The 26,019-nt window shown below is 50.0% G+C and overlaps 1 protein-coding gene across 2 annotated transcripts in view; it reads right to left on the reverse strand.

Moving 5' to 3' along the window:
- Nucleotides 1-230: 230 nt before the first annotated feature.
- The window catches only part of LOC135550374 (ephrin type-B receptor 4a-like), a 39,854-nt gene continuing 14,065 nt past the window's right edge, over nt 231-26,019 (reverse strand). The window contains exons 2-16 of one of the 2 annotated variants that reach the window (XM_064981100.1): nt 21,777-21,847; nt 21,289-21,570; nt 19,853-20,243; nt 12,181-12,333; nt 7,861-8,196; nt 7,610-7,734; nt 7,081-7,255; nt 6,157-6,256; nt 4,617-4,678; nt 4,310-4,423; nt 3,944-4,191; nt 3,185-3,400; nt 2,741-3,084; nt 2,093-2,251; nt 231-1,893 (exon numbers count right to left, since the gene is read on the reverse strand). In XM_064981100.1, the coding sequence (XP_064837172.1) occupies nt 1,788-1,893; nt 2,093-2,251; nt 2,741-3,084; nt 3,185-3,400; nt 3,944-4,191; nt 4,310-4,423; nt 4,617-4,678; nt 6,157-6,256; nt 7,081-7,255; nt 7,610-7,734; nt 7,861-8,196; nt 12,181-12,333; nt 19,853-20,243; nt 21,289-21,570; nt 21,777-21,847 (2,882 nt within the window). In that variant the 3' untranslated portion in view covers nt 231-1,787. Of the gene's footprint in view, nt 1,894-2,092; nt 2,252-2,740; nt 3,085-3,184; nt 3,401-3,943; nt 4,192-4,309; nt 4,424-4,616; nt 4,682-6,156; nt 6,257-7,080; nt 7,256-7,609; nt 7,735-7,860; nt 8,197-12,180; nt 12,334-19,852; nt 20,244-21,288; nt 21,571-21,776; nt 21,848-26,019 lie in introns of both variants that reach the window. The other variant, XM_064981099.1, reaches the window with a different exon arrangement.

Consider the following 26,019-nt stretch of genomic DNA (forward strand, 5'->3'; position numbering starts at 1 on the left):
AAAACAATTACAGGAGTATATGGATATTATACTGTAGGTGGTGGATGCACTCTGTTTTTGGGATGCTTCACTTAGAATGCATGAGTGTGCACGCACTTACATGTGTTTTTCCTCCTGTACGCGTGCGTGTGTTTGCATTCACGTGTGTGCGTTTTCAGACCTCTCGAGGGAGCGTGAGCAATGTGTCGTTATTACAAGCTCAGTTCGCCGCTAAATGAGGAGTCTCGATGATAAACACCGGTGTGTGTCTTTATTGTGACGGAGTACAGGTTACACACAGAAAGGATGGGGCGAATCAAATCACACATATCTATACATGATTTTCAATGGAAACTTTATAAAAAAGGGGTTCCCGTTTTCATAACAGATCCTCAATGTGAAGACCACATTTCCCACAATGCTTTAGTTAACAAGGAACCACACAATCTCCCCAAACATGTGAAAATGGTGGCGTCTGAAGAGACTTCTGTATGGCAGATCGAACTACATAACCCAGGAAGGGCTTTCTGCTTTATAGAACAGGCATTTTGACATCAGTCCACATAGAAGATCCAATGGCACTCAAGCAAGACGAAAAACTGACCACCTATAATATCAACCAAATAATGAGAGGCCAGACTGGTATTTTTCCTGGTCAAAGTCCCAAGTTAAAATGGTCAGGGACCTCCTTCAGTCTGAGTGTGTGGAAGTGATCTGCCCAGTCCAGCAGCAACAGGAAGTGGAAATGCCAGCCAGCCATACTCCAAGAGAAACACAGGAAGTAATGTAGCTGCTGACAGGAGCTAGGAGTTGGAGAGACAGAGAACTGACTAAAAACCCAACTTCTGTCTGTTCAATATATAAAAGTGCTGATATGTCTCAGTCCTCCTCCCACACGACTGACCCAGGAGGGTCACACATTGTCACTGAAGAAGATAAGGAAACGAAGGCTTGTATGACTACAGTCTGTTCTGGTCCAAACGCCTACATTACCCATAACACCCGAGGAAAGCCAAGGCCATTTTGAAACCAGGGGAAAAAGTGAGGCCGATTCGAAAAAGAGTCCAAACACACGTTTTCTGGGTCCGCTGAAACAGGTGGCATCCCTCCACACCGTCGTATAATATCGTATAATATCATATAATGTCATATTAGTCCATGTTGCAGTAACCTAGTCTGCCACTGGCGAAACACACCAATAAATCAACTTTAGTCCTTGGGTTTGGCGTCGGCACTGACCTGTTCCTCCAATGGTATCACCAGTTTGTTTAGGACCACAGGTAAACATTCAAGCAGTGACGCAGTGGAGGCGGAGTGAGGGTGAACTGGCCAGAGAGGCAGTTTGAGAGGCTCCAGCAAGCCTATCAAAAGGGGACGATCACCCTCTCCCAGAAGTTTGGTTGGGCGCGTAAAACCCGTAACTTCAGATAAGCAAAGAAGTGTAATGGGTCCTCACAAAGATGTTTTGCCTAAAGCTTTTACCTCTTCTATTATTTTCACTGCATCAAGGATAGAGAGCACAGCTGCCTCCTTACCAGTCCTCAGCACCAGGCCTGACTGATCACTTGACTGATCAGCAAGGACAGGTTGGTCAGGTTGTAGGGAAGGTCATCTAGAATTAGTTCAACTTGAGGTGCTGTCACTACGCCCAGTCACTGATGGACTTCACGTCTAAGAATGGTGCCAGGGTCAGGGACTGTGTGGTTGTAGCAGGGTGCTGGCTGGATCCATGGGTGTGCGATGTGCTGTGTGCGTGCTGGTGTCTGTGTTGGGTCAGAGGTCGGGGGTCAAGGTCAATTGTGCCGGGGTTAGAAGCGTATGGTGCCAGGGCTCTTGGTCATGGTCAGAGTCTGGATGCTGGACAGGATCTTCCTCTGGTGTCCAGCCAGGGTCACCCCCAGACGCAGCAGGTCTCTGAGGAGAAGGACATACTGTTAGATAAACAGACAGACAGAAGGCCTGACAGACAGGCAGCCCGACAGACAGACATACTGAGTGACTGACAGATAGGCGGACCGAGACATAGAGCTATGGTCGTAGAGTGTGACTCAACTTCAAGAGGTTTGAAAGTCAAAGAGAGACACATTGTTGCAGGTGTGAACTGTGAACTTACTCAGCAGTGATCTGGGCCAGTAGCTCTACAGAGGTGAATCCTGCCTGGAGGAAGCTGTCCTCGTAGCGCTCCATCTTGATGGCCCTCAGCCACTCCCCTACGGAGCCACACGCTGAGGGGGCTGGGGGGGCCCGCTGGTCCAGCAGGGGGTGGGACGGCCTGTGGACAGGGGACACACACTCTCTCTGTCACTAGCATACCAGGGGCCTCACAGGCATGTAGCCTTGAGGGACATGCATTTCCACAGAATGGGGGCGGGATCTAAGGCTGCATGAGTGGCAGGGAACAACAATGGCTGTTGGAGGGGAAGGGGGTGTGGCCCAAGCTGTGAGCGACAGGTTAGTATTCGGGGTTGGATAGGCGGAGAGAATGGGCACAGTTAGAGTGTGACAGGTCACAGCAGGACAGAGGAGGAGGGACAGTAGGAGGTTAATGCAGACTGACTCTGACAGACAGGACTGTATTCTAGGAATGAAGCAATGGAATAAAGACTGGGCTCTTTTAAGAGACAATATATACTCTCCATCTGGTGAGACAGTCACCTCCTTGTCTTTACCACAGGCTGTGTTCAAACCCACACTGGCCTTCTCGGACTCTCCACACACCCTCCACACCCAGCCTTTTGCCTAGAGATCTGTGCCCACTCACCCTGCACCCTCCTGGGCCACAATCTTCAGCGAGGCGGGGTTGCGGATCAGCTTGTCCAGGGCGCTGACGATGGCGGCGAAACGGGGGCGGGCCGAGCGCTCCTTCTGCCAGCAGTCCAGCATCAGCTGGTGGAGGTGGGCGGGGCAGTCAGGGGGCGGCGGTAGGCGGTAGTCCTGCTCTATGGCATTGATCACGTCCTGGTTGCTCATGTCCCAGTAGGGCCGCTCTCCGAACGACATGACCTCCCACATGACGATGCCGTAGCTCCAGGCGTCGGAGGCTGAGGTGAACTTCCTGAAGGCGATGGCTTCTGGGGCGGTCCAGCGGATGGGGATCTTACCACCCTGATTGGAGAGAGGACGGGGGGGGGGGGGGGGTCAACAACCACACACAATAACCAGATGCACTATGGGATTGGTGTGGAGGAAGAACAGGAAGTCTCACCAGAGAGCTGGTGTAGGTGGGGTCTGAGGAGTTCTCCTGGAGGAAACGGGACAGGCCGAAGTCAGACACCTTACACACCAGGTTGCTGTTGACCAGGATGTTGCGGGCGGCCAGGTCTCTGTGGACGTAGCTCATCTCAGACAGGTACTTCATGCCCGACGCGATGCCACGCAGCATGCCCACCAGCTGGATGGGAGTGAACTGACCATCGTTCAACTACAGAGAGAGAGAGAGATGGGAATGTTTGAATTGTAGGAGAAGAGGTTTGTGCATTTGCATTTGTGTGTGTTTGTGTGTAATAATAATAATAATTTGGTGGGGGGGGGGATTATACTTGTCCTGTGTGTATTTTTACCCCCCCCAAAAAAAAAATGTATTGCGAAGTAACACTCCCACTGGAGTTTTCCCCCCTTACTAGCTCTGAGTTTGCTGACATCTACTTTATTGAGGACATATGAAATGACCATGACTGTGATATGTGGTTGTCCCAACTAGCTATCTTCAGATGAATGCACTAACTGTAAGTGGCTCTAGATAAGAGTGTCTGCTAAATGACTAAAATGTACATTCATGTCCCAACTCCCCCTGAGACACCCGCGGAGAGTGGGGTCACGGTCAAGTTGTGTGTGTGTGTGTGTGTGTGTGTGCGTGCGCGCGTGCGTGCGTGCGTGCGTGTGTGCGTGTGTGTGTGTGTGCGTGGGTGTGTGTGTGTGAAGGACTCTCGGAGAGACGAAGTGACAGGACAATAGATAGACTGACCCTAAGGAAGGAGTCGAGCGCTCCGTTCTCCATGAACTCAGTGAGGATCATGACGGGACAGGAAGCCGTGATGATGCCCTCCAGGTGGATGATGTTGGGGTGCTGGAACTGGCCCATGATGCTAGCCTCCGACAGGAAGTCCCGCCTCTGCTTGTCTGTGTAGCCGCCCTTCAGTGTCTTGATGGCCACATAGTTCTCCTTCTTCCCTGGAACCTTCAGTCTTCCCCGACACACCTCCCCAAACTCCCCTAGAGACGAGCCAGGGAAATACCCGTTAGTACAAACATGATACTGTAGCACCATACCAACCAGTCTGTTTACAGGCAGCGATACATCATGAAAAACAAAGAGATAAGAGAGTCCAACCGGCACCAATGACCTCCTCGATCTTGACAAAGGAAACATCGATCTCCTTGGCAAACTCCCGTATGGCCTCGTTAGGGTCCTCGTAAGTGAAGGGGTCAATATAGACCTTGACTCCTGAGGTGAGGAGAGGAGTAGAGGGAGGGTAGGTTAAACGACGGAACAGCCAAAGTAGCAGACAGACTAAAACATGAAAAACATGACTTTGAAAATAGCTGTATGCAGTATTTCTATCTACGTGTGTGTGTATGTGTGTGTATGTGTATGTATGTATGTGTGTGTGTGTGTGTGTATGTGTATGTGTACTCACCTTGGCCCAGGAGGTACTGGCCGTTTTTGTCACTCAGCTCTGGGTCCTTCATTCTGCTGTGTCTACTACCGAGAAGAACAGTGTGTGGGAGAGGAAGGAGGGAGAGGGGGGACGAGGGAAAAGGGGCAAGGGGTCAGAGAGAGAGAGAGAGAGAGAGAGAGAGAGAGCTAGTCCAGTGACGTAACACCTCTGGTCTCTCTGTGAGGGTTTCTTAGTGTCACAAACAAGCTCATTGAGTCTCTCTCTCGGTCTCAGAAACAATACATGACTGGTAGATGAAGTAATGCCTTGACCCTGGGCCCTCTACTGTTCTGCGCATTCAGGAGCCACTCTGCTCTGTGTCTGGGACTGCTGTGATGGAGGGCTCCATTAGTGAGACTTCCTTTGGCCCAGGCCCATCCCAGTAGGACTGTACAGCCCTGTAGCTACTGGACCCATGCCCCTCTCTCTCTCTCTCTCTCTCTCTCTGTCTCTCTCTCTCCCTCTCTCTCTCCCTCTCTCTCTCTCCCTCCCTCTCTCTCTCCCTCTCTCTCTCCCTCTCTCTCTCTCCCTCTCTCTCTCTCCCTCCCTCCCTCTCTCTCTCTCTCTCTCTCTCTCAGGCCCAAAATAGCAATACTGTTCCACCCTCATCTGGCGGTGGAACCAGGCCGACAACTGTGAGTGTGTGTGTGTGAATGAGGGTGTGCACACTGTGTACTTCTTAGTGTATGTGCAAATGAACAATGTGTGTGGATGTGTGTGCACAACTCTGCATGTGTGTGTAGTGTGTGTAGTGTGTGTAGTGTGTGTAGTGTGTGCCCCAAGGTCAGAGCTATTGTTCTCCTGTCCTGTGGAGACAGGGTTGGGACTGCTGCATCCTGTCTACCCCCAACTCTCCACCCCTCTCTCTACCTCTCTCTACCCCTCTCTCCCTTTACCTTTCCTGCTCTCTCACCCCTTCCTTCCACCCCTCTCTTTCTTTCTCCCCCTCTAGCCCTCTCTCTTCACCTTTCCCGCTCTCTCTCACCCCTTCTCTCCACCCCACCCCCCCCTCTCTCTCTACCTTTCCCACTCTCTCTCACCCCTTCTCTCCACCCCACCCCCCCCTCTCTCCTACCTTTCCCACTCTCTCTCACCCCTTCTCTCCACCCCACCCCCCCCTCTCTCTCTACCTTTCCCACTCTCCCTTTCTCTTTCTCACTCTCTAGTTCCCTATGTTCCCAGAACCTTTCTTCAGAGGGCATGTGGAGCTATTTGCTGAAACAATGAAGCCAAGGGAAAGTGTTTTAATGAGCGGAATAACTTCTAGCCCCGTAAGCACAAAGTCACAAAGAGAAATGATTTGGCTCTTTGAGAGTTTCGCTCAAATGTGACATAGTGTATGAAGGTAACAGTCATAATCTAAGCGTGATAAGATTGGTACCGGTTGCAAAAAGACAAAAGCATGGCAAATGTTAAGACCCATATTTCTATTTGAGCTTTTCCCTTTATGTACAATTCACATGACAGTATCCGCTCTCTCTCCCCGCCCCCCCATCCTCCCTCTCTCCCTGGTTCTCACCGTATGCAGAAGACAGCCACAGTGATGACAGTGACAAGCAGCAGCATCCCCATGGCGATAAGGACACCGGTCACCAGAAGCTGGGAAGGAGAGTCATGCCCTGAGACGCAAAGAAAAAAAGGTTGTAACTAAAACTAATGTCTTACCTCATGAACGAATGTCGTAACTAATGAACTAATGTCGTAACTAATGTCATAACTAATGAACTAATGTCGTAACTAATGTCATAACTAATGAACTAATGTCATAACCAATTAACTAATGTCTTAACTAATGACTTAATGTCGTAACTAATGAACTAATGTTGTAACTAATGAACGAATGTTGTAACTAATGAACGAATGTCATAACTAATGAATGTCGTAACGAATGTCGTAACTCATTTCCCGAATGTCGTAACTAATGAACTAATGACGTAACTAATGAACTAATGTCATAACTAATGAACTAATGTCATAACTAATGAACTAATGTCTTAACTAATGAACTAATGTCTTAACTAATGAACGAATGTCATAACTAATATACTTATGTCTGAGACGCAAAGAAAAAAAAGGTTGTAACTAAAACTAATGTCTTACCTAATTAACTAATGTCGTAACTAGTGAACTAATAACCAATGAACTAATGTCGTAACCAATACACTAATGTCGTAACTAATGAACTAATGTCGTAACTAATGTCTTAACTAATGAACTAATGTCATAACCAATTAACTAATGTCTTAACTAATGAACAAATGTCGTAACTAAACTAATGTCGTAACTAATGAACTAATGTTGTAACTAATGAACTAATGTGATCTGGCAAATTAACAAGAAGGTGGAAAGAACACACAAAAAATAGTGAAAACCCCCAGAATACTTTGTGAGCCTGGATATGGATAGGCCTCCCTGAAAGAGTGAAGCCTGGGCTTTTCCTTACCGTCAGGCATGGTGCGGAAGGAGGCTGCTGGGCTGAAGCTGCCGTAGCCGGCCATGGTGCGAGCCCGGACCTGCACCTCATACTGAGTGGCCCTTCGGAGATCACTCAGCACCACCTGGTTACTGTCACTCTCCCTGTAGCTACACAATTGCTCCTGCTCCTCACCTCGACGCTCCTGCAGGACGGAGAGAGAGAGAGGGACGGAGAGAGAGCGGGATGGAGAGAGTGAGAGGGACGGAGAGAGAGAGGGACGGAGAGAGAGAGGGACGGAGAGAGAGAGGGATGGAGAGAGAGGGACAGAGAGAGAGAGAGAGGGACGGAGAGAGAGAGAGGGACGGAGAGAGAGAGAGAGGGACGGAGAGAGAGCGGGATGGTGGGAGAACAAAAGCAGATAAGAGCGCCAGGTTGGGCCAGTGGGAGGGAGGTCAGCATGATGTACACAGATGTAACGGTCAACTCCCTAAGACCTAAGGTGAGTCAGAGCTAGAGTATTTAACAGTGGGAGGACAGAGCGTCTGGTCATCCTCACCGTCTCACAGTAACGTAGCTGGTACTGCAGGATGGTGTAGTGCAGCTGGGCTGGAACTGACCAGTGGAGAGTCAGACTGCTCTCTGTAGAGATACTCTTCCTGATCACAGACACCAGAACTGGAACTGCACTCAGACCAACACAAAGAAACGGCATTAAAAGACAAAACAACATTCAATCTTCCTCTTCTAACTATACGACCCCAACCACCAACCCTTCTCTCGTCCTCTCTGTGTCTCTATCTCTCTCACCGTCGTGACTGGTTGTGATGTTGACACTGTCGCTGGGTGCCCCCTTGCCGTTGGTCGGGGTTACCCCGTTGAGGGCCTGGATAGAGAAGGTGTATGTAGTGTGAGGCATGAGGCCCCAGACCACCACCCTGCGGCCCAGCAGGCCACGCTGAGAGGGCCGGTAGCTGACACTGTCCCCGCAGGGAGAGCAGGGGCCCCAGGGAGCCCCACACAGAGAACACTCCACAGAGTAGCTCAGGTCAGTCCGGCCACCACTGTCCTGGGGCTCGCTCCACTCTAGGGTCACCGTGGTGTCGTTAATCTGGGTGACGATGCTTCGCGGGGCAGAGGGGGGTCCTGGAGGACAGGGGGGAGAGGAGAGGGTCACACACCACCACATCAGGATATCACAAATATTTCATCAGACAAAAGTACTAATACATTTTCCATTTGAAGGCACTTTACTGGCCCATTGTGCCATATTAGAGTTCCTCTGTTTCAGATTTGCATTATCAATTAAATCGCTTGCATGCTACTCGTCATGTTCCAGATACATTTCCAGCTAGCGTTTGGAGGAGCCACCAGGGACAAGAGGCTGAGGGGCACAGCAGGAAACAACATTGTGATGCAGAATTGAATTGGTGCTCCAATTACACACGTCCACATTTTAAATGATAATGATCAGCAGCTGAAGATTGTAGTAGGGGGATTGTGATTGCTGCCAACCAAGCGAAACACAATTGCAATGCCACTCAGCCAGTGTGAATTAGTTCCTGCTCCTGCTAAGGAGACTGTGCCTTGTCATTGAGACAGTGGCTAGGCCATTTACAGCTTCTGTGATAGTAGTGCTTAGTAAAATCCGCCATAATGCTCTCTGGGAGGTTTGGGTGGCCTCAAGTAGGAGGCATTTGTGTACCATCACAACGGCCTACTGTAATTTAGGCTTAATTTACGTCAACATCTAGGATGAGGGGAAAAAACGGCTTGTGATTAGTCAAAACATCTGGAGTGGTCAAATAAATCAACTGTCTGATTTAATTAGGGAGAGCTCAAATCAAATCAAATTTTATTTTTCACATATATGTCACACACAATAAAGAATATGTACATGAAGATATATGAATGAGTGATGGTACAAAGCAGCATAGGCAAGATACAGTAGATGGTATCGAGTACAGTATATACATATGGGATGAGTATGTAAACAAAGTGGCAAAGTTAAAGTGGCTAGTGATACATGTATTACATAAAGATGCAGTAGATGATATAGAGCACAGTATATACGTATACATATGAGATGAATAATGTAGGGTATGTAAACATTATATTAGGAAGCATTGTTTAAAGTGGCTAGTGATATATTTTACATCATTTCCCATCAATTCCCATTATTAAAGTGGCTGGAGTTGAGTCAGTGTGTTTGCAGCAGCCACTCAATGTTAGTGGTGGCTGTTTAACAGCCTGATGGCCTTGAGATAGAAGCTGTTTTCAGTCTCTCGGTCCCAGCTTTGATGCACCTGTACTGACCTCGCCTTCTGGATGATAGCGGGGTGAACAGGCAGTGGCTCGGGTGGTTGTTGTCCTTGATGATCTTTATGGCCTTCCTGTAACATCTGGTGGTGTAGGTGTCCTGGAGGGCAGGTAGCTTGCCCCCGGTGATGCGTTGTGCAGACCTCACTACCCTCTGGAGAGCCTTACGGTTGTGGGCGGAGCAGTTGCCGTACCAGGCGGTGATACAGCCCGCCAGGATGCTGTCGATTGTGCATCTGTAGAAGTTTGTGAGTGCTTTTGGTGACAAGCCAAATTTCTTCAGCCTCCTGAGGTTGAAGAGGCGCTGCTGCGCCTTCTTCACGATGCTGTCTGTGTGGGTGGACCAATTCAGTTTCTCTGTGATGTGTATGCCGAGGAGCTTAAAACTTACTACCCTCTCCACTACTGTTCCATTGATGTGGATAGGGGGGTGTTCCCTCTGCTGTTTCCTGAAGTCCACAATCATCTCCTTAGTTTTGTTGACGTTGAGTGTGAGGTTATTTTCCTGACACCACACTCCGAGGGCCCTCACCTCACCTGTAGGCCGTCTCGTCGTTGTTGGTAACCAAGCCTACCACTGTTGTGTCGTCCGCAAACTTGATGATTGAGTTGGAGGCGTGCGTGGCCACGCAGTCGTGGGTGAACAGGGAGTACAGGAGAGGGCTCAGAACGCACCCTTGTGGGGCCCCAGTGTTGAGGATCAGCGGGGTGGAGATGTTGTTGCCTACCCTCACCACCTGGGGGCGGCGCGTCAGGAAGTCCAGTACCCAGTTGCACAGGGCGGGTTCGAGACCCAGGGTCTCGAGCTTGATGACGAGCTTGGAGGGTACTATGGTGTTAAATGCCGAGCTGTAATCGATGAACAGCATTCTCACATAGGTATTCCTCTTGTCCAGTTGGGTTAGGGCAGTGTGCAGTGTGGTTGAGATTGCATCATCTGTGGACCTATTTGGGCAGTAAACAAATTGGAGTGGGTCTAGGGTGTCAGGTAGGGTGGAGGTGATATGGTCCTTGACTAGTCTCTCAAAGCACTTCATGATGACGGAAGTGAGTGCTACGGGGCGGTAGTCGTTTAGCTCAGTTACCTTAGCTCTCTTGGGAACAGGAACAATGGTGGCCCTCTTGAAGCATGTGGGAACAGCAGACTGGGATAGGGATTGATTGAATATGTCCGTAAACACACCAGCCAGCTGTTCTGCGCATGCTCTGAGGGCGCGGCTGGGGATGCTGTCTGGGCCTGCAGCCTTGCAAGGGTTAACACGTTTAAATGTTTTACTCACCTCGGCTGCAGTGAAGGAGAGTCCGCATGTTTACGTTGCAGGCCGTGTCAGTGGCACTGTATTGTCCTCAAAGCGGGCAAAAAAGTTATTTAGTCTGCCTGGGAGCAAGACATCCTGGTCTGTGACTGGGCTGGATTTCTTTTTGTAATCCGTGATTGACTGTAGACCCTGCCACATACCTCTTGTGTCTGAGCCGTTGAATTGAGATTCTACTTTGTCTCTATACTGACGCTTAGCTGTCATTTAAGCTGTGATTTCATAGGCTAGCAGAGTCTACGGGGAATTCTGTTTGTCATGGACGGGTTTCAGTCTTCAGACGAGTTTCAGACTGCTGTTCCTTGCGAACTCCTTTCGTGGCCATTCTGAGTGAGCGTGCCCAATTCAAAAGGCCTACAATTCACACATCACATGTGGCTGAATTGAAATTCCTGAATCCACACTGAGGTGTCCCTCACGACCCATCAACGCTTCCCGTCCTGGGAGTGACATCCAGGCTCCGCCCCGCTCTACACCCGTTACAAAGGAACCGCATCTCAATACTCTCAGCCCTGGGACAAAAGGCCACAGAACAGGTGAGAGGGGCTGAGCACAACACCAGAGAAGAGAAATAGGAGAGGGGCGAGGGACAACAAAGGAGGGAGGGCAACAAGAGAAACACAAGTTGAAAGTGAGAGAAAATAGCGCAGAGACCGAGTATCCGGGGAGAGTAAATAGAGGGTGGAGTATGTATGGGGTGGCAGGGTAGCCTAGTGGTTAGAGTATGTATGGGGCGGCAGGGTAGCCTAGTGGTTAGAGTATGTATGGGGCGGCAGGGTAGCCTAGTGGTTAGAGTATGGCAGGGTAGCCTAGTGGTTAGAGTATGGGGCGGCAGGGTAGCCTAGTGGTTAGAGTATGTATGGGGCGGCAGGGTAGCCTAGTGGTTAGAGTATGTATGGGGCGGCAGGGTAGCCTAGTGGTTAGAGTATGTATGGGGTGGCAGGGTAGCCTAGTGGTTAGAGTATGTATGGGGCGGCAGGGTAGCCTAGTGGTTAGAGTATGTATGGGGCGGCAGGGTAGCCTAGTGGTTAGAGTATGTATGGGGCGGCAGGGTAGCCTAGTGGTGGTTAGAGTATGTTATGGGGCGGCAGGGTAGCCTAGTGGTTAGAGTATGTATGGGGCGGCAGGGTAGCCTAGTGGTTAGAGTATGTATGGGGCGGCAGGGTAGCCTAGTGGTTAGAGTATGTATGGGGTGGCAGGGTAGCCTAGTGGTTAGAGCGTTGGGCCAGTAACCAAAATGTTGATAGATCGATTCCTCGAGCTGACAAGGTAAAACATCTGTCGTTCTGCTCCTGAACAAGGCAGCTACCCAGCTACCCACTGTTCCAAGGCTGCCATTGTAAATAATAATTTGTTCTTAACTGACTTGCCTAGTTAAATAAAGGTAAAACAATACATCAAACATGTGGTTTCCAGGTGTTTGAATCCATTTGCTCCGTTCCAGCCATTATTATTATTATCACACCTCCACTGGTGTAATAATGTGTTTACTTACTGGTGCAGGGGGTGTCTGGGGTGTCCGAGTCAGCGCGGAGGTATCCTGGACGACACTGACACACAGGTGAGCCCGTCACCATAGCATGGCTAAACCCTGGACAGGCCTGGCACTGGCCCCCCGAGGCGGACCTAAACTGACCCACAGGACAGGCTGAGAGGACGAGGGTGAGCGAGAGGGGAGAAGGAAAGTTAGTACGGCCATGAACGTTGCCACAAACCGTGACATCAGAAACCAACACCGCAGGCAGCATATAGCGTCCCATCATAGCAGGTCGGGTTGGGAGCCAAAAAGCATGTTAAAAAAAGACAAACAGTACAGGAACGCTCATTAATCACCGCCAAGATACATAAACACAATGAAATGGATGTGAATGCGCTCGCCTCTCGTCTGATCCTTCGACTCAGGCGGGACACCCGGCTTCAGTGTAAACAGCCCATAAATCAGGCTCGCTCCCTGACACACCGGGCTCATTCAGCGAGGGGGATCCGGCACAGCAAGTGTGTGGGTGTGTGTGTGTGTGTGTGTGTGCGTGTGCGTGTGTTATTGTAATATCTGCTCTGTTCACTTTCTGTTTAAATAAACGGCTACAGAAATTAATCAAATACATAGCTGGGGATCATATGTATTCATTTGCAGATATTGAAGGTCTAATTTGAGCTATGTGAGCCCCTGTGAAGTACTGGGTAATAATAACAGACTCCTAAAACATTAGTCATAACACCCCCTCAGTATGACAACGAATCACATCACATACACACATCATCCATGGATAAAGACTTCTAACAAACTGCCGTTGCTCTACTTAGGAAAATGACTGAAGTTTAAGTTGTTGTCGACTAATTGCATTTCCCCATGAGGAACAATAAAGTTGGGTTTTATCGTACTGTATTTTATTGTATCGAATAACACGGTTATGCAAGTCATCAGCAGTTAGGTAGAGCTAGTTTTGGGTTGTTGTTCCACTTGTACAGTGTCTATGTTTAATGGGTAGTTCAGAGTTTCTGAGAGAAAATCTGCAGTTTTAAAAGCAAATTTTGTGTATTTCTAAACATTTTGCTTGTAGCTTATGCCGTGTTCTTATGCTATCTGGGTGACTCAAACGTTATGACAAAATCAATGCCATGACATTTTTTAAATGTGAGATTCTCTCTGACTGTTGAGTATCCATAGGTGATTATTCGTTCTCAAAGATGATCTTATTAAAAAATATATACCTCCTTTATATTTTCTACATACTTATGCCTGTTTTTAGTCATTTAAGATTACACTGACAACGTTTTACCCTCCACAAAAATATTTCTATTTTTAAACAACCATATTCCATCATATATATCATATTTCATCATATATATATCATATTTCATCATATATATCATATTTCATCATATATATCATATTTCATCATATATATATCATATTTCATCATATATATATCATATTTCATCATATATATATCATATTTCTTGGAGTGGCGGCAAAGTTTGAGCAGCCGCGGCCCGCCGCTGCCAAATGACTATAGGGGAAACACTGTTCACAGGATTAATACAAAGCCGGGTTGTCTAACAGTCTCCGACTCCCTGGAGCCGAGTTATCATTAACCAAATAGAGAGGCTAAACAGTTAAGGTGCTAACTCAGCCAGGCAGGAAGCTACATAAAAGCCCCGCGTCAAACCTAATCGCTGAGTAAGATGACATCATTACAATTCAAGTGGCCCTGGCCTTCCTTTCCCAGACAGTATAAATAGACTTTCTCTTTGTTATCCGTGTACACGGTGTAACTTTCACCCTCTCTCTCTCTCTATTGTGTGTGAAGAGGGCCTTTGAATAGTAGCACATGTACTATAGAAACGCATGCCTTAAAAACATGTGCAAACAGGTACCGGACACAACACATAAGTATCTCCAAAGAATCACAATAGAATCCTTACAGTGTTACTGAGCAGACTCTACAATGCATCTTAGTAAAAGGCATTTTTGACAGAAGGTGGAGCTGCTCTGAGGGTCAGAGTTCCCCTAACAGACTCGACCTCAGTGACGAGACGCCAGGGAGCATCGAAGCCGCACAGAGGCAGAGACCGAGAGAAACAGAGACCGACAAAGACAGAGAAAGACAGAGAGAGGCAGAGAAAGAGGGAGACAGAGAGAGGCAGAGAAAGAGAGAGACGGAGAGAGGCAGAGAAAGAGGGAGACAGAGAGAGGCAGAGTAAGAGGGAGACAGAGAGGCAGAGAAAGAGAGAGACGGAGAGGCAGAGAAAGAGGGAGACGGAGAGGCAGAGAAAGAGGGAGACGGAGAGGCAGAGAAAGAGGGAGACGGAGAGAGGCAGAGTAAGAGGGAGACAGAGAGGCAGAGAAAGAGGGAGACGGAGAGGCAGAGAAAGAGGGAGACGGAGAGGCAGAGAAAGAGGGAGACGGAGAGAGGCAGAGAAAGAGGGAGACAGAGAGAGGCAGAGAAAGAGGGAGACGGAGAGGCAGAGAAAGAGGGAGACAGAGAGAGGCAGAGAAAGAGGGAGACAGAGAGAGGCAGAGAAAAGAGGAGACGGAAGGCAGAGAAAGAGGAGACGGAGAGGCAGAGAAAGAGGGAGACGGAGAGGCAGAGAAAGAGGGAGACGGAGAGGCAGAGAAAGAGGGAGACGGAGAGAGGCAGAGAAAGAGAGAGCCGGAGAGAGGCAGAGAAAGAGAGACAGAGAGACAGAGAAAGAGGGAGAGAGGCAGAGAGAAGGAGAGGCAGAGAAAGAGAGAGACGGAGGCAGAGAAAGAGGGATACAGAGAGAGGCAGAGAAAGAGAGACAGAGAAAGAGAGAGACAGAGAAAGAGAGAGACAGAGAAAGAGGGAGAGAGAGACAGGGAAAGGCAGATAAAGAGAGAGACAGAAAGAGACAGAGAAAGAGACAGAGAAAGAAAGAGACAGAAAGAGGGAGAGAGACAGAGAAAGAGGGAGAGAGAAAGAGACTGAAAGAGAAAGAGGGAGAGAGACAGAGAAAGAGACAGAGAAAGAGGGAGACAGAGAAAGAGGGAGACAGAGAAAGGAGACAGAGAGAGAAGGAGACAGAGAAAGGAGGAGACAGAGAAAGGAGACAGAGAAAGAAGGAGACAGAGAAAGGAGAAAGAGAAAGGAGAAAGAGAAAGGAGACAGAGAAAGAAGAAAAAGAAAGGAGACAGAGAAAGGAGACAGAGAAAGAAGGAGACAGAGAAAGGAGACAGAGAAAGGAGAAAGAGAAAGGAGACAGAGAAAGAAGGAGACAGAGAAAGGAGACAGAGAAAGAAGGAGGCAGAGAAAGAGAGAGAGACAGGAGTCAGAGATAAGGCATCAGAGTGCTGAAAGAGGGAGACAGAGAAAGAGGGAGACAGAGAAAGGAGACAGAGAGAAGGAGACAGAGAAAGGAGACAGAGAAAGATGGAGACAGAGAAAGGAGACAGAGAAAGGAGAATGAGAAAGGAGACAGAGAAAGAAGGAGACAGAGAAGGAGACAGAGAAAGAAGGAGGCAGAGAAAGAGAGAGAGACAGGAGTCAGAGATAAGGCATCAGAGTGCTGTTGGTAAATACCCTCTAACTGGCTGGCTGCTGGTAGGATGAGAGGGTTTTATAGCTAACAGATAGGCTCCAACCGGGCGACTTAAAGAGCTTTATGACCCCCCCACCACCACCACCACCACCACCGACGGCACACTCTCCATACATCAACCCACACACACTGCCTTTAATGACACACTTTCCTCTTTGGTGGGGAGGGATGCGAAATAAGAGTACAACCTTCAACATTAAAACGAGAAGACAGCAACAGAAGTTAGTTAAACACTGTCTGCTAAATTACAGTGGGGCAAAAAAGTATTTAGTCAGCCACCAATTGTGCAAGTTCTCCCACTTAAAAAGATGAGAGGCCTGTAATTTTCATCATAGGTACACAAAAAAAATCCAGAAAATCACATTGTAGGATTTTTAATGAATTTATTAGCAAATTGTGGTGGAAAATAAGTATTTGGTCACCTACAAACAAGCAAGATTTCTGGCTCTCACAGACCTGTAACTTCTACTTTAAGAGGCCCCTCTGTCCTCCACTCGTTACCTGTATTATTGGCACCTGTTTGAACTTGTTATCGGTATAAAAGACACCTGTCCACAACCTCAAACAGTCACACTCCAAACTCCACTATGGCCAAGACTAAAGAGCTGTCAAAGGACACCAGAAACAAAATTGTAGACCTGCACCAGGCTGGGAAGACTGAATCTGCAATAGGTAAGCAGCTTGGTTTGAAGAAATCAACTGTGGGAGCAATTATTAGAAAATGGAAGACATACAAGACCACTGATAATCTCCCTCGATCTGGGGCTCCACACAAGATCTCATCCTGTGGGGTCAAAATGATCACAAGAACGGTGAGCAAAAATCCCAGAACCACACGGGGGGACCTAGTGAATGACCTGCAGAGAGCTGGGACCAAAGTAACAAAGTCTACCATCAGTAACACACTACGCCGCCAGGGACTCAAATCCTGCAGTGCCAGACGTGTCCAGGCCCGTCTGAAGTTTGCTAGAGAGCATTTGGATGATCCAGAAGAAGATTGGTAGAATGTCATATGGTCAGATGAAACCAAAATAGAACTTTTTGGTAAAAACTCAACTCGTCGTGTTTGGAGGAAAAAGAATGCTGAGTTGCATCCAAAGAACACTATACCTACTGTGAAGCATGGGGGTGGAAACATCATGCTTTGGGGCTGTTTTTCTGCAAAGGGACCAGGACGACTGATCCGTGTAAAGGAAAGAATGAATGGGGCCATGTATCGTGGGACTTTGAGTGAAAACCTCCTTCCATCAGCAAGGGCATTGAAGATGAAACGTGGCTGGGTCTTTCAGCATGACAATGATCCCAAACACACCGCCCGAGCAACGAAGGAGTGGCTTTGTAAGAAGCATTTCAAGGTCCTGGAGTGGCCTAGCCAGTCTCCAGATCTCAACCCCATAGAAAATCTTTGGAGGGAGTTGAAAGTCTGTGTTGCCCAGCAACAGCCCCAAAACATCACTACTCTAGAGGAGATCTGCATGGAGGAATGGGCCAAAATACCATCAACAGTGTGTGAAAACCTTGTGAAGACCTCTGTCATTACCAACAAAGGGTATATAACAAAGTATTGAGATAAACTTTTGGTATTGACCAAATACTTATTTTCCACTATAATTTGCAAGTAAATTCATAAAAAATCCTACAATGTGATTTTCTGGATTTTTCTCATTACAGGCCTCTCTCATCTTTTTAAGTGGGAGAACTTGCACAATTGGTGGCTGACTAAATACTTTTTTGCCCCACTGTATATACTTGGCTGTGTGTGTATGCTAATGTCATTGTGCAGACAAGTGCTACTGAGCCAGTAGCATGTGGGAGAGACAAAGTGTGTGTGAGAGAGAGAGAGAGAGAGAGAGAGAGAGAGAGAGAGAGAGAGAGAGAGAGAGAGAGATGAAGAGAGAGTGTTCCCATTCTTCTTAAAGCACAGAGTGTGGAATGTGACCCTATTGTGACCTTCCCTTTACATTTCTCCAGGGGGGAGTGGGAGACAGGGGTGGAGGCCCATTTCACACACAGACACACAGGCACATAGACACATACTGACACACACACTGAAAGAAGGAAATAAGAGCACAGCAATTAGCTAGACAGAGGCTACCCACCGCCTGCCTGTGGCATTGTATCTGTGTGATGGTGTGGACATGAGGAAGAGGAGTGTCCTGCACTGTGTGTGTGTGCGTACCAGTGTGCGTGCTGGCGTTAGCTTGGCAGAGCTCTATTACTGTCTGTACGAGCTCTTCTCCAACATTTTCAGTCATCTGCAATGATGCGGAGTGCCTGTAATGACCTGCTGAGTGTGGCTGTTTTGGCTCATGAGCAACTCCCTGTCAGAGCAGCAAAAGACTGTATCTAACCACTGAAACGTACGATAGAACATCAGAACATTACAGTTGAGTCATTCAGGAGACACTCTTATCCAGAGGGACTTACAGTAGTGAGTGCACACATTTTCATACTTTTTTCTTCTCTTCAAACAAGAGGCTTGAGTAAAACATTTGGCTTTTCATTATACACTATCCGCATTTCTGTCCATCTGTCTCTCTCCACCTGTGAATGTGTGTGTGTGTGTGTGTGTGTGTGTGTGTGTGTGTGTGTGTGTGTGTGTACATGGATAATTTGACTCATTAGGAGAGTTGTCCCTCCCCAGAGAGAATACTCCCTGCTTCTCTCTGTTGTCAGGTTGGCTTCCATGTACCGGTAATGGAAGATTCTTTACCTGCAACCTCCCTCCTCTCTTCCCCTCCTTTCTCTCTTCCCTCCCTCCTCTTCCCTCCCTCCTCTCTTCCCTCCCCCCTCTCTTCCCCTCCTCTCTTCCCTCCCTCCTCTCTTCCCCTCCCTCCTCTTCCCTCCCTCCTCTCTTCCCCTCCCTCCTCTCTTCCCCTCCCTCCTCTCTTCCCCTCCTTTCTCTCTTCCCTCCCGCCTCTCTTCCCCTCCCTCCTCTTCCCTCCCTCCTCTCGTCCCCTCCCTCCTCTTCCCTCCCTCCTCTCTTTCCCTCCCTCCTCTTCCCTCCCTCCTCTCTTCCCCTCCCTCCTCTCTTCCCCTCCTTTCTCTCTTCCCTCCCGCCTCTCTTCCCCTCCCTCCTCTTCCCTCCTCCCTCTCGTCCCCTCCCTCTTCTTCCCTCCCCCTCTCTTCCCCTCCTTTCTCTATTCCCTCCCTCCTCTCTCTCCCTCCTTTCTCTCTTCCCCTCCTTTCTCTCTTCCCTCCCTACTCTCTTCCCCTCCCTCCTCTCTTCCCTCCCTCCTCTCTTCCCCTCCCTCCTCTCTTCCCTCCCTCCTCTTCCCTCCCTCCTCTCTTCCCTCCCTCCTCTCTTCCCTCCTCCCTCCCTCTCTTCCCCTCCTTTCTCTCTTCCCTCCGCCTCTCTTCCCTCCCTCCTCTTCCCTCCCTCCTCTTCCCTCCCTTTCTCTCTTTCCCTCCTCCTCTTCCCTCCCTCCTCTCTTCCCCTCCCTCCTCTCTTCCCCTCCTTTCTCCTTCCCTCCCCGCCTCTCTTCCCTCCTCCTCTTCCCTCCCTCCTCTCGTCCCCTCCCTCTTCTTCCCTCCCCCCCCTCTCTTCCCCTCCTTTCTCTATTCCCTCCCTCCTCTTCCCTCCCTCCTCTCTTCCCCTCCCTCCTCTCTTTCCCTCCCTCCTCTCTTCCCCTCCCTCCTCCCTTTCCCTCCCCCCTCTCTTCCCCTCATTTCTCTCTTCCCTCCCTCCTCTCTTCCCTCCCTCCTCTCTTCCCTCCCTCCTCTCTTCCCCTCCCTCCTCTCTTCCCCTCCATTCATGGCTGATTCACTGGGTCTGTCTGACAGCCAGTCCTGACATGTCCTAAGCGCCACCCTCAGCCGCCCAGCCCTGTGACACCGCCCTCACCTCTAACCTTTTTCCCTGCTCCCCCTGACCTCCCTCAGTCCCCCAGGCTTTAACCTGCCCCACCACAACACTCCCGGTTAATACTGCTTCAGTAAGCCTCTTCTCCCTTGTCCCCCGCCCTCCAACCCCCACCCGGCCACTTCTCCATTGTATCATTGTTTAGGCATCAACTCTGTGTGAGTGTGAAAAGACAGACAGAATAGATTTCCACCTAAACTGATGAGACGGCATACTCCCCTTGCCCCCCCCCCCCCCCCCTCACCTGAGCAGCGGCTGTGTCCATCAGCGGGCTCATATCCGGACAGACAGCCACAGGAGGTAGTGGGCTGGCCCACCCACTGGCCGTCCTCTCCACAGAAGAGTTTGGGAGGGCGTGGCCGGGGCCCCTGCTGGGCGGCGTTGTCCACACACACCCCCTGGGCCTCCTGCACCAGGGTACGGGGCACGGTCTCAGGGAAGGAGGACAGGGAGCTGACCAAGGCGGGACACTTCTTGAAGAACACCCTGACAGACAGCAGGGCCATGCAGGCTCCCTGGGCCTGGAAGGCCAGGTAGAAGCCCCTCTTAGACAGAGGCCCCAGCCGCAGGGTCTTCACATTGAACTTACGCTCCCCGCCCTTCCTCAACAGGAAGTCTGCTGCCACTGTGTCCACCTACAGGATGACAGGAGGGAGAGGCAGGCGGTCAAAACAAACACAGGAAGTAATATCTCTACATGGTATCCAACAGCCGACTCACATTCCAGTGGATTCCGTCCATAACAAGCGTGTATATCTGGGTATGTCGGTGTGTGTAGAGCAGCTGTGTGTGGAACCGAAACTGTTTTCCAAAACGTTTCGTTCTGAACAGAACCGCCTTTGTTTTTGCACTGTTTCCCGACCAGAAAAATAAAGTTCTGAATCGGTTCGACACCCAAAAGTACAGTTTAATATCCCTTTCCTTTTTAAACCTTTGAAATCGTTTTTCATTTTATCGAGCTCGACATTAAATGACTTCCCCAATAAGCGCAGACAGAGTAACTGGCTATTGAGCGGGTAAGCGATTTCATCTGTATAGGAAAGTCGCTAAGAGCTAATTGTATACCGCCGTAACAACACAATTTAATCATAACAAAAGTGCAAACACACAAACTGTGCTGCCAGTCACAATGTAGGGCGTGAGATGCAACTGACATATTTTGCGGGTGAGGAGAGACGATAGGGGAAGCTTGCCTTGCAGCGGCGGACATCTTGTCATGACATGCCTGATCTGAATCAGGCCCCACAGAATTATATCTACGGGAGAGCGGCTTCTATGCAGGAACTTTGAGTGTCTTTGAACTTCCGAGTTGGTTTAACGGTGGACCAGAGCTAACAAGCTTGTGTTTTCAGAGCAGCGCTAGAATTAAACACAATTCATAAATCCAATGTGAAACATGATAACTCTAATATCCTTAACTGGCCTTGAAAAAGTTCATCCATTCCTTTCAACATCTCTCCCCAATTTGTGAATCATGCTTGTAATGTTGTCAGTAGGCTACAGTAACCTATGCTTCAGATGGGAGGGGCAGGTAACCTACGGTACACACACACACACACACACACACACACACACACACACACACACACACACACACACACACACACACACACACACTAAGATTTCCAGCTGGCAGGCAGGCAGACACTGGAATAGAGTGAGGGTGTACCTAAGGTGTACCTTAGTATAGGGGTTCTCCATCCATGATGGGTGAGTGGGTGTAGCCTCGTCAGAGTCGGCCTGGTAGTAGTAAAGGTTGAAGGTCTCCTTGCAGCTGCGGTGGTGTGTGACACTGGACGAACACTCGATCATGGTGAAGCGCAGCTCCACGTACACCTGGGACGCTCCCCGCCGCTGGATCAGCCCGCTGCGCAGCCAATGGCTGGACAAGCCGTCCGTCTGGCAGATCTGATTGGTCCTCACACTGTTGTTCTCCTCGTCCAGACCACTCACCTCCTCCCACTGAGACGAGCCCATCAATGACACATTGTTATACAGTTGGCATACAGATCCTAAACTTATGAGGAATAAAGTGAGTTCAAAGGTAGGATCCAGTATCAGATGGACCTATTTCTACAGAGAGAGAGAGAGAGAGAGAGAGAGAGAGAGAGAGAGAGAGAGAGAGAGAGAGAGAGAGAGAGAATACGTTTGGGGATCCGTATACGCACCAGAGGGTTGTCACGGGAGTAGATGGTCCATCTGAGATCTGAAGTCTCGGTCCTGGTGTTCATCAGGACCTCTGTGAAGACGGACACGAGAGATGTGAGGACACACCACAGGGGAGGACACTACACACACTTCAACAGCCGTCACAGAGATACACGGACAGACACACTTTCCCTGTGCTCACCGTGATCAACTGACTGAGGCAGTAGAACTGTGTCATTCAACTGGCTCTCGCTAAACGCTCCGCTTCAATGTAAAGAGGGAGGGAGAGGGGGTTGATAAATATATTCACTACAGAGAGAGGGAGCAACTGAGTCCTGAGCCAAATAGACCCTGCTCTCTTCCTCGCCTTTTAGCTCTGTTTAGCCCACCCTCCCTCCCTCCCTCCCTCCCTCCCTCCCTCCCTCCCTGTCCTCCATGTTTGCGGTCAGTGTGCCATACAGGTCTGTCCTAAGCCCCCCCCCCCCCCCTTGTTTCTAGCTAAAAAAACAACCTGCTGAGAAACCTCTCTATTCTCAGGGGCAGGAGGGTGGGGACATATGGACTGGCTGTGGGAACAAGGGGATATTCGAAATGCACATGTGCAACTCAATAGACACATGGATGCACGCGCACACAACAAACACACACACACTGGTCTTGCTCATACACCTACGGCACAACAACACCCCTCCAGCCGTGGTTACAAATGAATTAATTCTGCGTAATCTCCTGGAGTGTAGGCAGACTGCCAGGTCCCTAACAGCCAATAACTGTTCTGCTATGATTGAGTAATTCAATACGGACTGGGGCCCGGAACTGGAACAATGCAGAAATGTCACAGGCAAGCGGAGCTGAAATGATTTCTTTTCCTGCGAAAATGCCCCCCCCCCAGACGTCCCTCGGTAGATTGGCTCTTTGCTGCATTGTGGTCCGCCCATGACTTATTGATGGAACGAGGTTTCCTTCCATCAGAATCTCAGTGGTGTGTTTCTAGAGTCTGTCCGTCCCTAAGGGGTTTCCTTGCAGGGGTCCTTCTAAGGGGTCAGGCTGTCTGCAGGTAAGATGGTCACATGACCATCCCCAGCCGTGCCCACATCATCTCCCCACTACCAGGCTTCCTTTGATCTATTAATACACGTCCTCAGTGTGCACAGATACTAACTTCTCTCTCTTCTGTCTTCCGTTCCGTCTCTCTCTCACCCCACCCTCCCTCTGCCTCGTGAGGGAATTATTTCTATCTATCTTAGTGCACCCTACTCTCTGGCACAGTCTGCTTCTGGAAAGACAGAATGAAAGTTTTCTATCACTTGTGTTTTCTGGGTCAGCTGTGTTTAGAACAGAACAGCGCCATGCCATCAATAATTCTGATAGGCTGATATGAAACCTGCAGGTTTGACAGACTGTCATTTACACTGAGGCACATTTGATACAATGCACCCTTTAACAGCCCCCCCCCCCTGTCTCTGACAAGCCAAACACTTCTCCCTCTCTCTCTATCCATATCGCTCACTCTCTCCATCTCCATTGACAGTCCCTGAGAGCCCTGACATCTCCCTCTCTCTCCCCCTCCTGTTTCCCCTCCGTATCTTTACCACTCTCTCTCTCCCATCCTTCCCAGGTAGTAGCAGGCTGCAGAGGGCTGATAAGCACAGTCCAACAGCCGGAATTAAGGAATCGACACCCAGGGGGCAAGGAGAGAGGGAGATGAGGGGTTAAGGGGGAGCAGGGTCGCTCTCAGCTTCAGACAGGAGTGGAACAAGTGTAAATCCAATGGAGGTGGTGAGGTGGAGATGGAGGAATGGGAAGGCAGGGTGGTGAGGTGGAGATGGAGGAATGGGAAGGCAGGGTGGTGAGGTGGAGATGGAGGAATGGGAAGGCAGGGTGGTGAGGTGGAGATGGAGGAATGGGAAGGCAGGGTGGTGAGGTGGAGATGGAGGAATGGGAAGGCAGGGTGGTGAGGTGGAGGAATGGGAAGGCAGGGTGGTGAGATGGAGGAATGGGAAGGCAGGGTGGTGAGGTGGAGATGGAGGAATGGGATGGGGCAGGGTGGTGAGGTGGAGATGGAGGAATGGGAAGGCAGGGTGGTGAGGTGGAGATGGAGGAATGGGAAGGCAGGGTGGTGAGGTGGAGATGGAGGAATGGGAAGGCAGGGTGGTGGTGGAGATGGAGGAATGGGAAGGCAGGGTGGAGGTGGAGATGGAGGAATGGGAAGGCAGGGTGGTGAGGTGGAGATGGAGGAATGGGAAGGCAGGGTGGTGAGGTGGAGATGGAGGAATGGGAAGGCAGGGTGGTGAGGTGGAGATGGAGGAATGGGAAGGCAGGGTGGTGAGGTGGAGATGGAGGAATGGGAAGGCAGGGTGGTGAGGTGGAGATGGAGGAATGGGAAGGCAGGGTGGTGAGGTGGAGATGGAGGAATGGGAAGGCGGGGTGGTGAGGTGGAGATGGAGGAATGGGAAGGCAGGGTGGTGAGGTGGAGATGGAGGAATGGGAAGGCAGGGTGGTGAGGTGGAGATGGGATGGGAATGGAGATGGGAATGGGAAGGCAGGGTGGTGAGGTGGAGATGGAGGAATGGGAAGGCATGGTGGTGAGGTGGAGATGGAGGAATGGGAAGGCATGGTGGGGTGGAGATGGAGGAATGGGAGGGCATGGTGGTGAGGTGGAGATGGAGGAATGGGAAGGCATGGGGTGGAGGAGGAAGGCATGGTGGTGAGATGGAGATGGAGGAATGGGAAGGCAGGGTGGTGAGGTGGAGATGGAGGAATGGGAAGGCATGGTGGTGAGGTGGAGATGGAGGAATGGGAAGGCAGGGTGGTGAGGTGGAGATGGAGGAATGGGAAGGCATGGTGGTGAGGTGGGATGGAGGAATGGGAAGGCATGGTGGTGAGGTGGAGATGGAGGAATGGGAAGGCATGGTGGTGGAGGTGGAGATGGAGGAATGGGAAGGCATGGTGGTGAGGTGGAGATGGAGGAATGGGAAGGCATGGTGGTGAGGTGGAGATGGAGGAATGGGAAGGCATGGTGGTGAGGTGGAAATGGAGGAATGGGAAGGCATGGTGGTGAGGTGGAGATGGAGGAATGGGAAGGCAGGGTGGTGAGGTGGAGATGGAGGAATGGGAAGGCAGGGTGGTGAGGTGGAGATGGAGGAATGGGAAGGCATGGTGGTGAGGTGGAGATGGAGGAATGGGAAGGCATGGTGGTGAGGTGGAAATGGAGGAATGGGAAGGCATGGTGGTGAGATGGAAATAGAGGAATGGGAAGGCATGGTGGTGAATGAAATGGAGGAATGGGAAGGCATGGTGGTGAGGTGGAAATGGAGGAATGGGAAGGCATGGTGGTGAGGTGGAGATGGAGGAATGGAAGGCATGGTGGTGAGGTGGAAATGGAGGAATGGGAAGGCATGGTGGTGAGGTGGAAATGGAGGAATGGGAAGGCATGGTGGTGAGATGGAAATGGAGGAATGGGAAGGCATGGTGGTGAGATGGAGATGGAGGAATGGGAAGGCAGGGTGGTGAGGTGGAGATGGAGGAATGGGAAGGCATGGTGGTGAGGTGGAGATGGAGGAATGGGAAGGCATGGTGGTGAGGTGGAAATGGAGGAATGGGAAGGCATGGTGGTGAGATGGAAATGGAGGAATGGGAAGGCATGGTGGTGAGGTGGAGATGGAGGAATGGGAAGGCATGGTGGTGAGGTGGAAATGGAGGAATGGGAAGGCATGGTGGTGAGATGGAAATGGAGGAATGGGAAGGCATGGTGGTGAGGTGGAGATGGAGGAATGGGAAGGCATGGTGGTGAGGTGGAAATGGAGGAATGAGAAGGCATGGTGGTGAGATGGAAATGGAGGAATGGGAAGGCATGGTGGTGAGGTGGAAATGGAGGAATGGGAAGGCATGGTGGTGAGATGGAAATGGAAAGGCATGGTGGTGAGATGGAAATAGAGGAATGGGAAGGCATGGTGGTGAGGTGGAAATGGAGGAATGGGAAGGCAGGGTGGTGAGATGGAGATTGAAGGGTTGAAGAAAACACAATCTCACCCGGTGTTTCCCCATTGTGTGTTCTGCCTCAAGTTCACAGGAAACCAAATTACACAACGACTTCATAGTGGTAACCGGTGTGCCCCTATAAAATGCGAGTCACGCGCACACACACACACTGAGCCATTCCTAACCTGCTCCTACTGATGTCCTATAAGGATCAATCATAAGGAGCAGCGGAAACACAACTGTCAGACCCCTCCAGGCACAGCCGGTTACGCCAGCCGTGTG

The sequence above is a fragment of the Oncorhynchus masou genome, chromosome 12, assembly GCF_036934945.1.
Source record: "Oncorhynchus masou masou isolate Uvic2021 chromosome 12, UVic_Omas_1.1, whole genome shotgun sequence".
Classification (NCBI taxonomy): domain Eukaryota; kingdom Metazoa; phylum Chordata; class Actinopteri; order Salmoniformes; family Salmonidae; genus Oncorhynchus; species Oncorhynchus masou.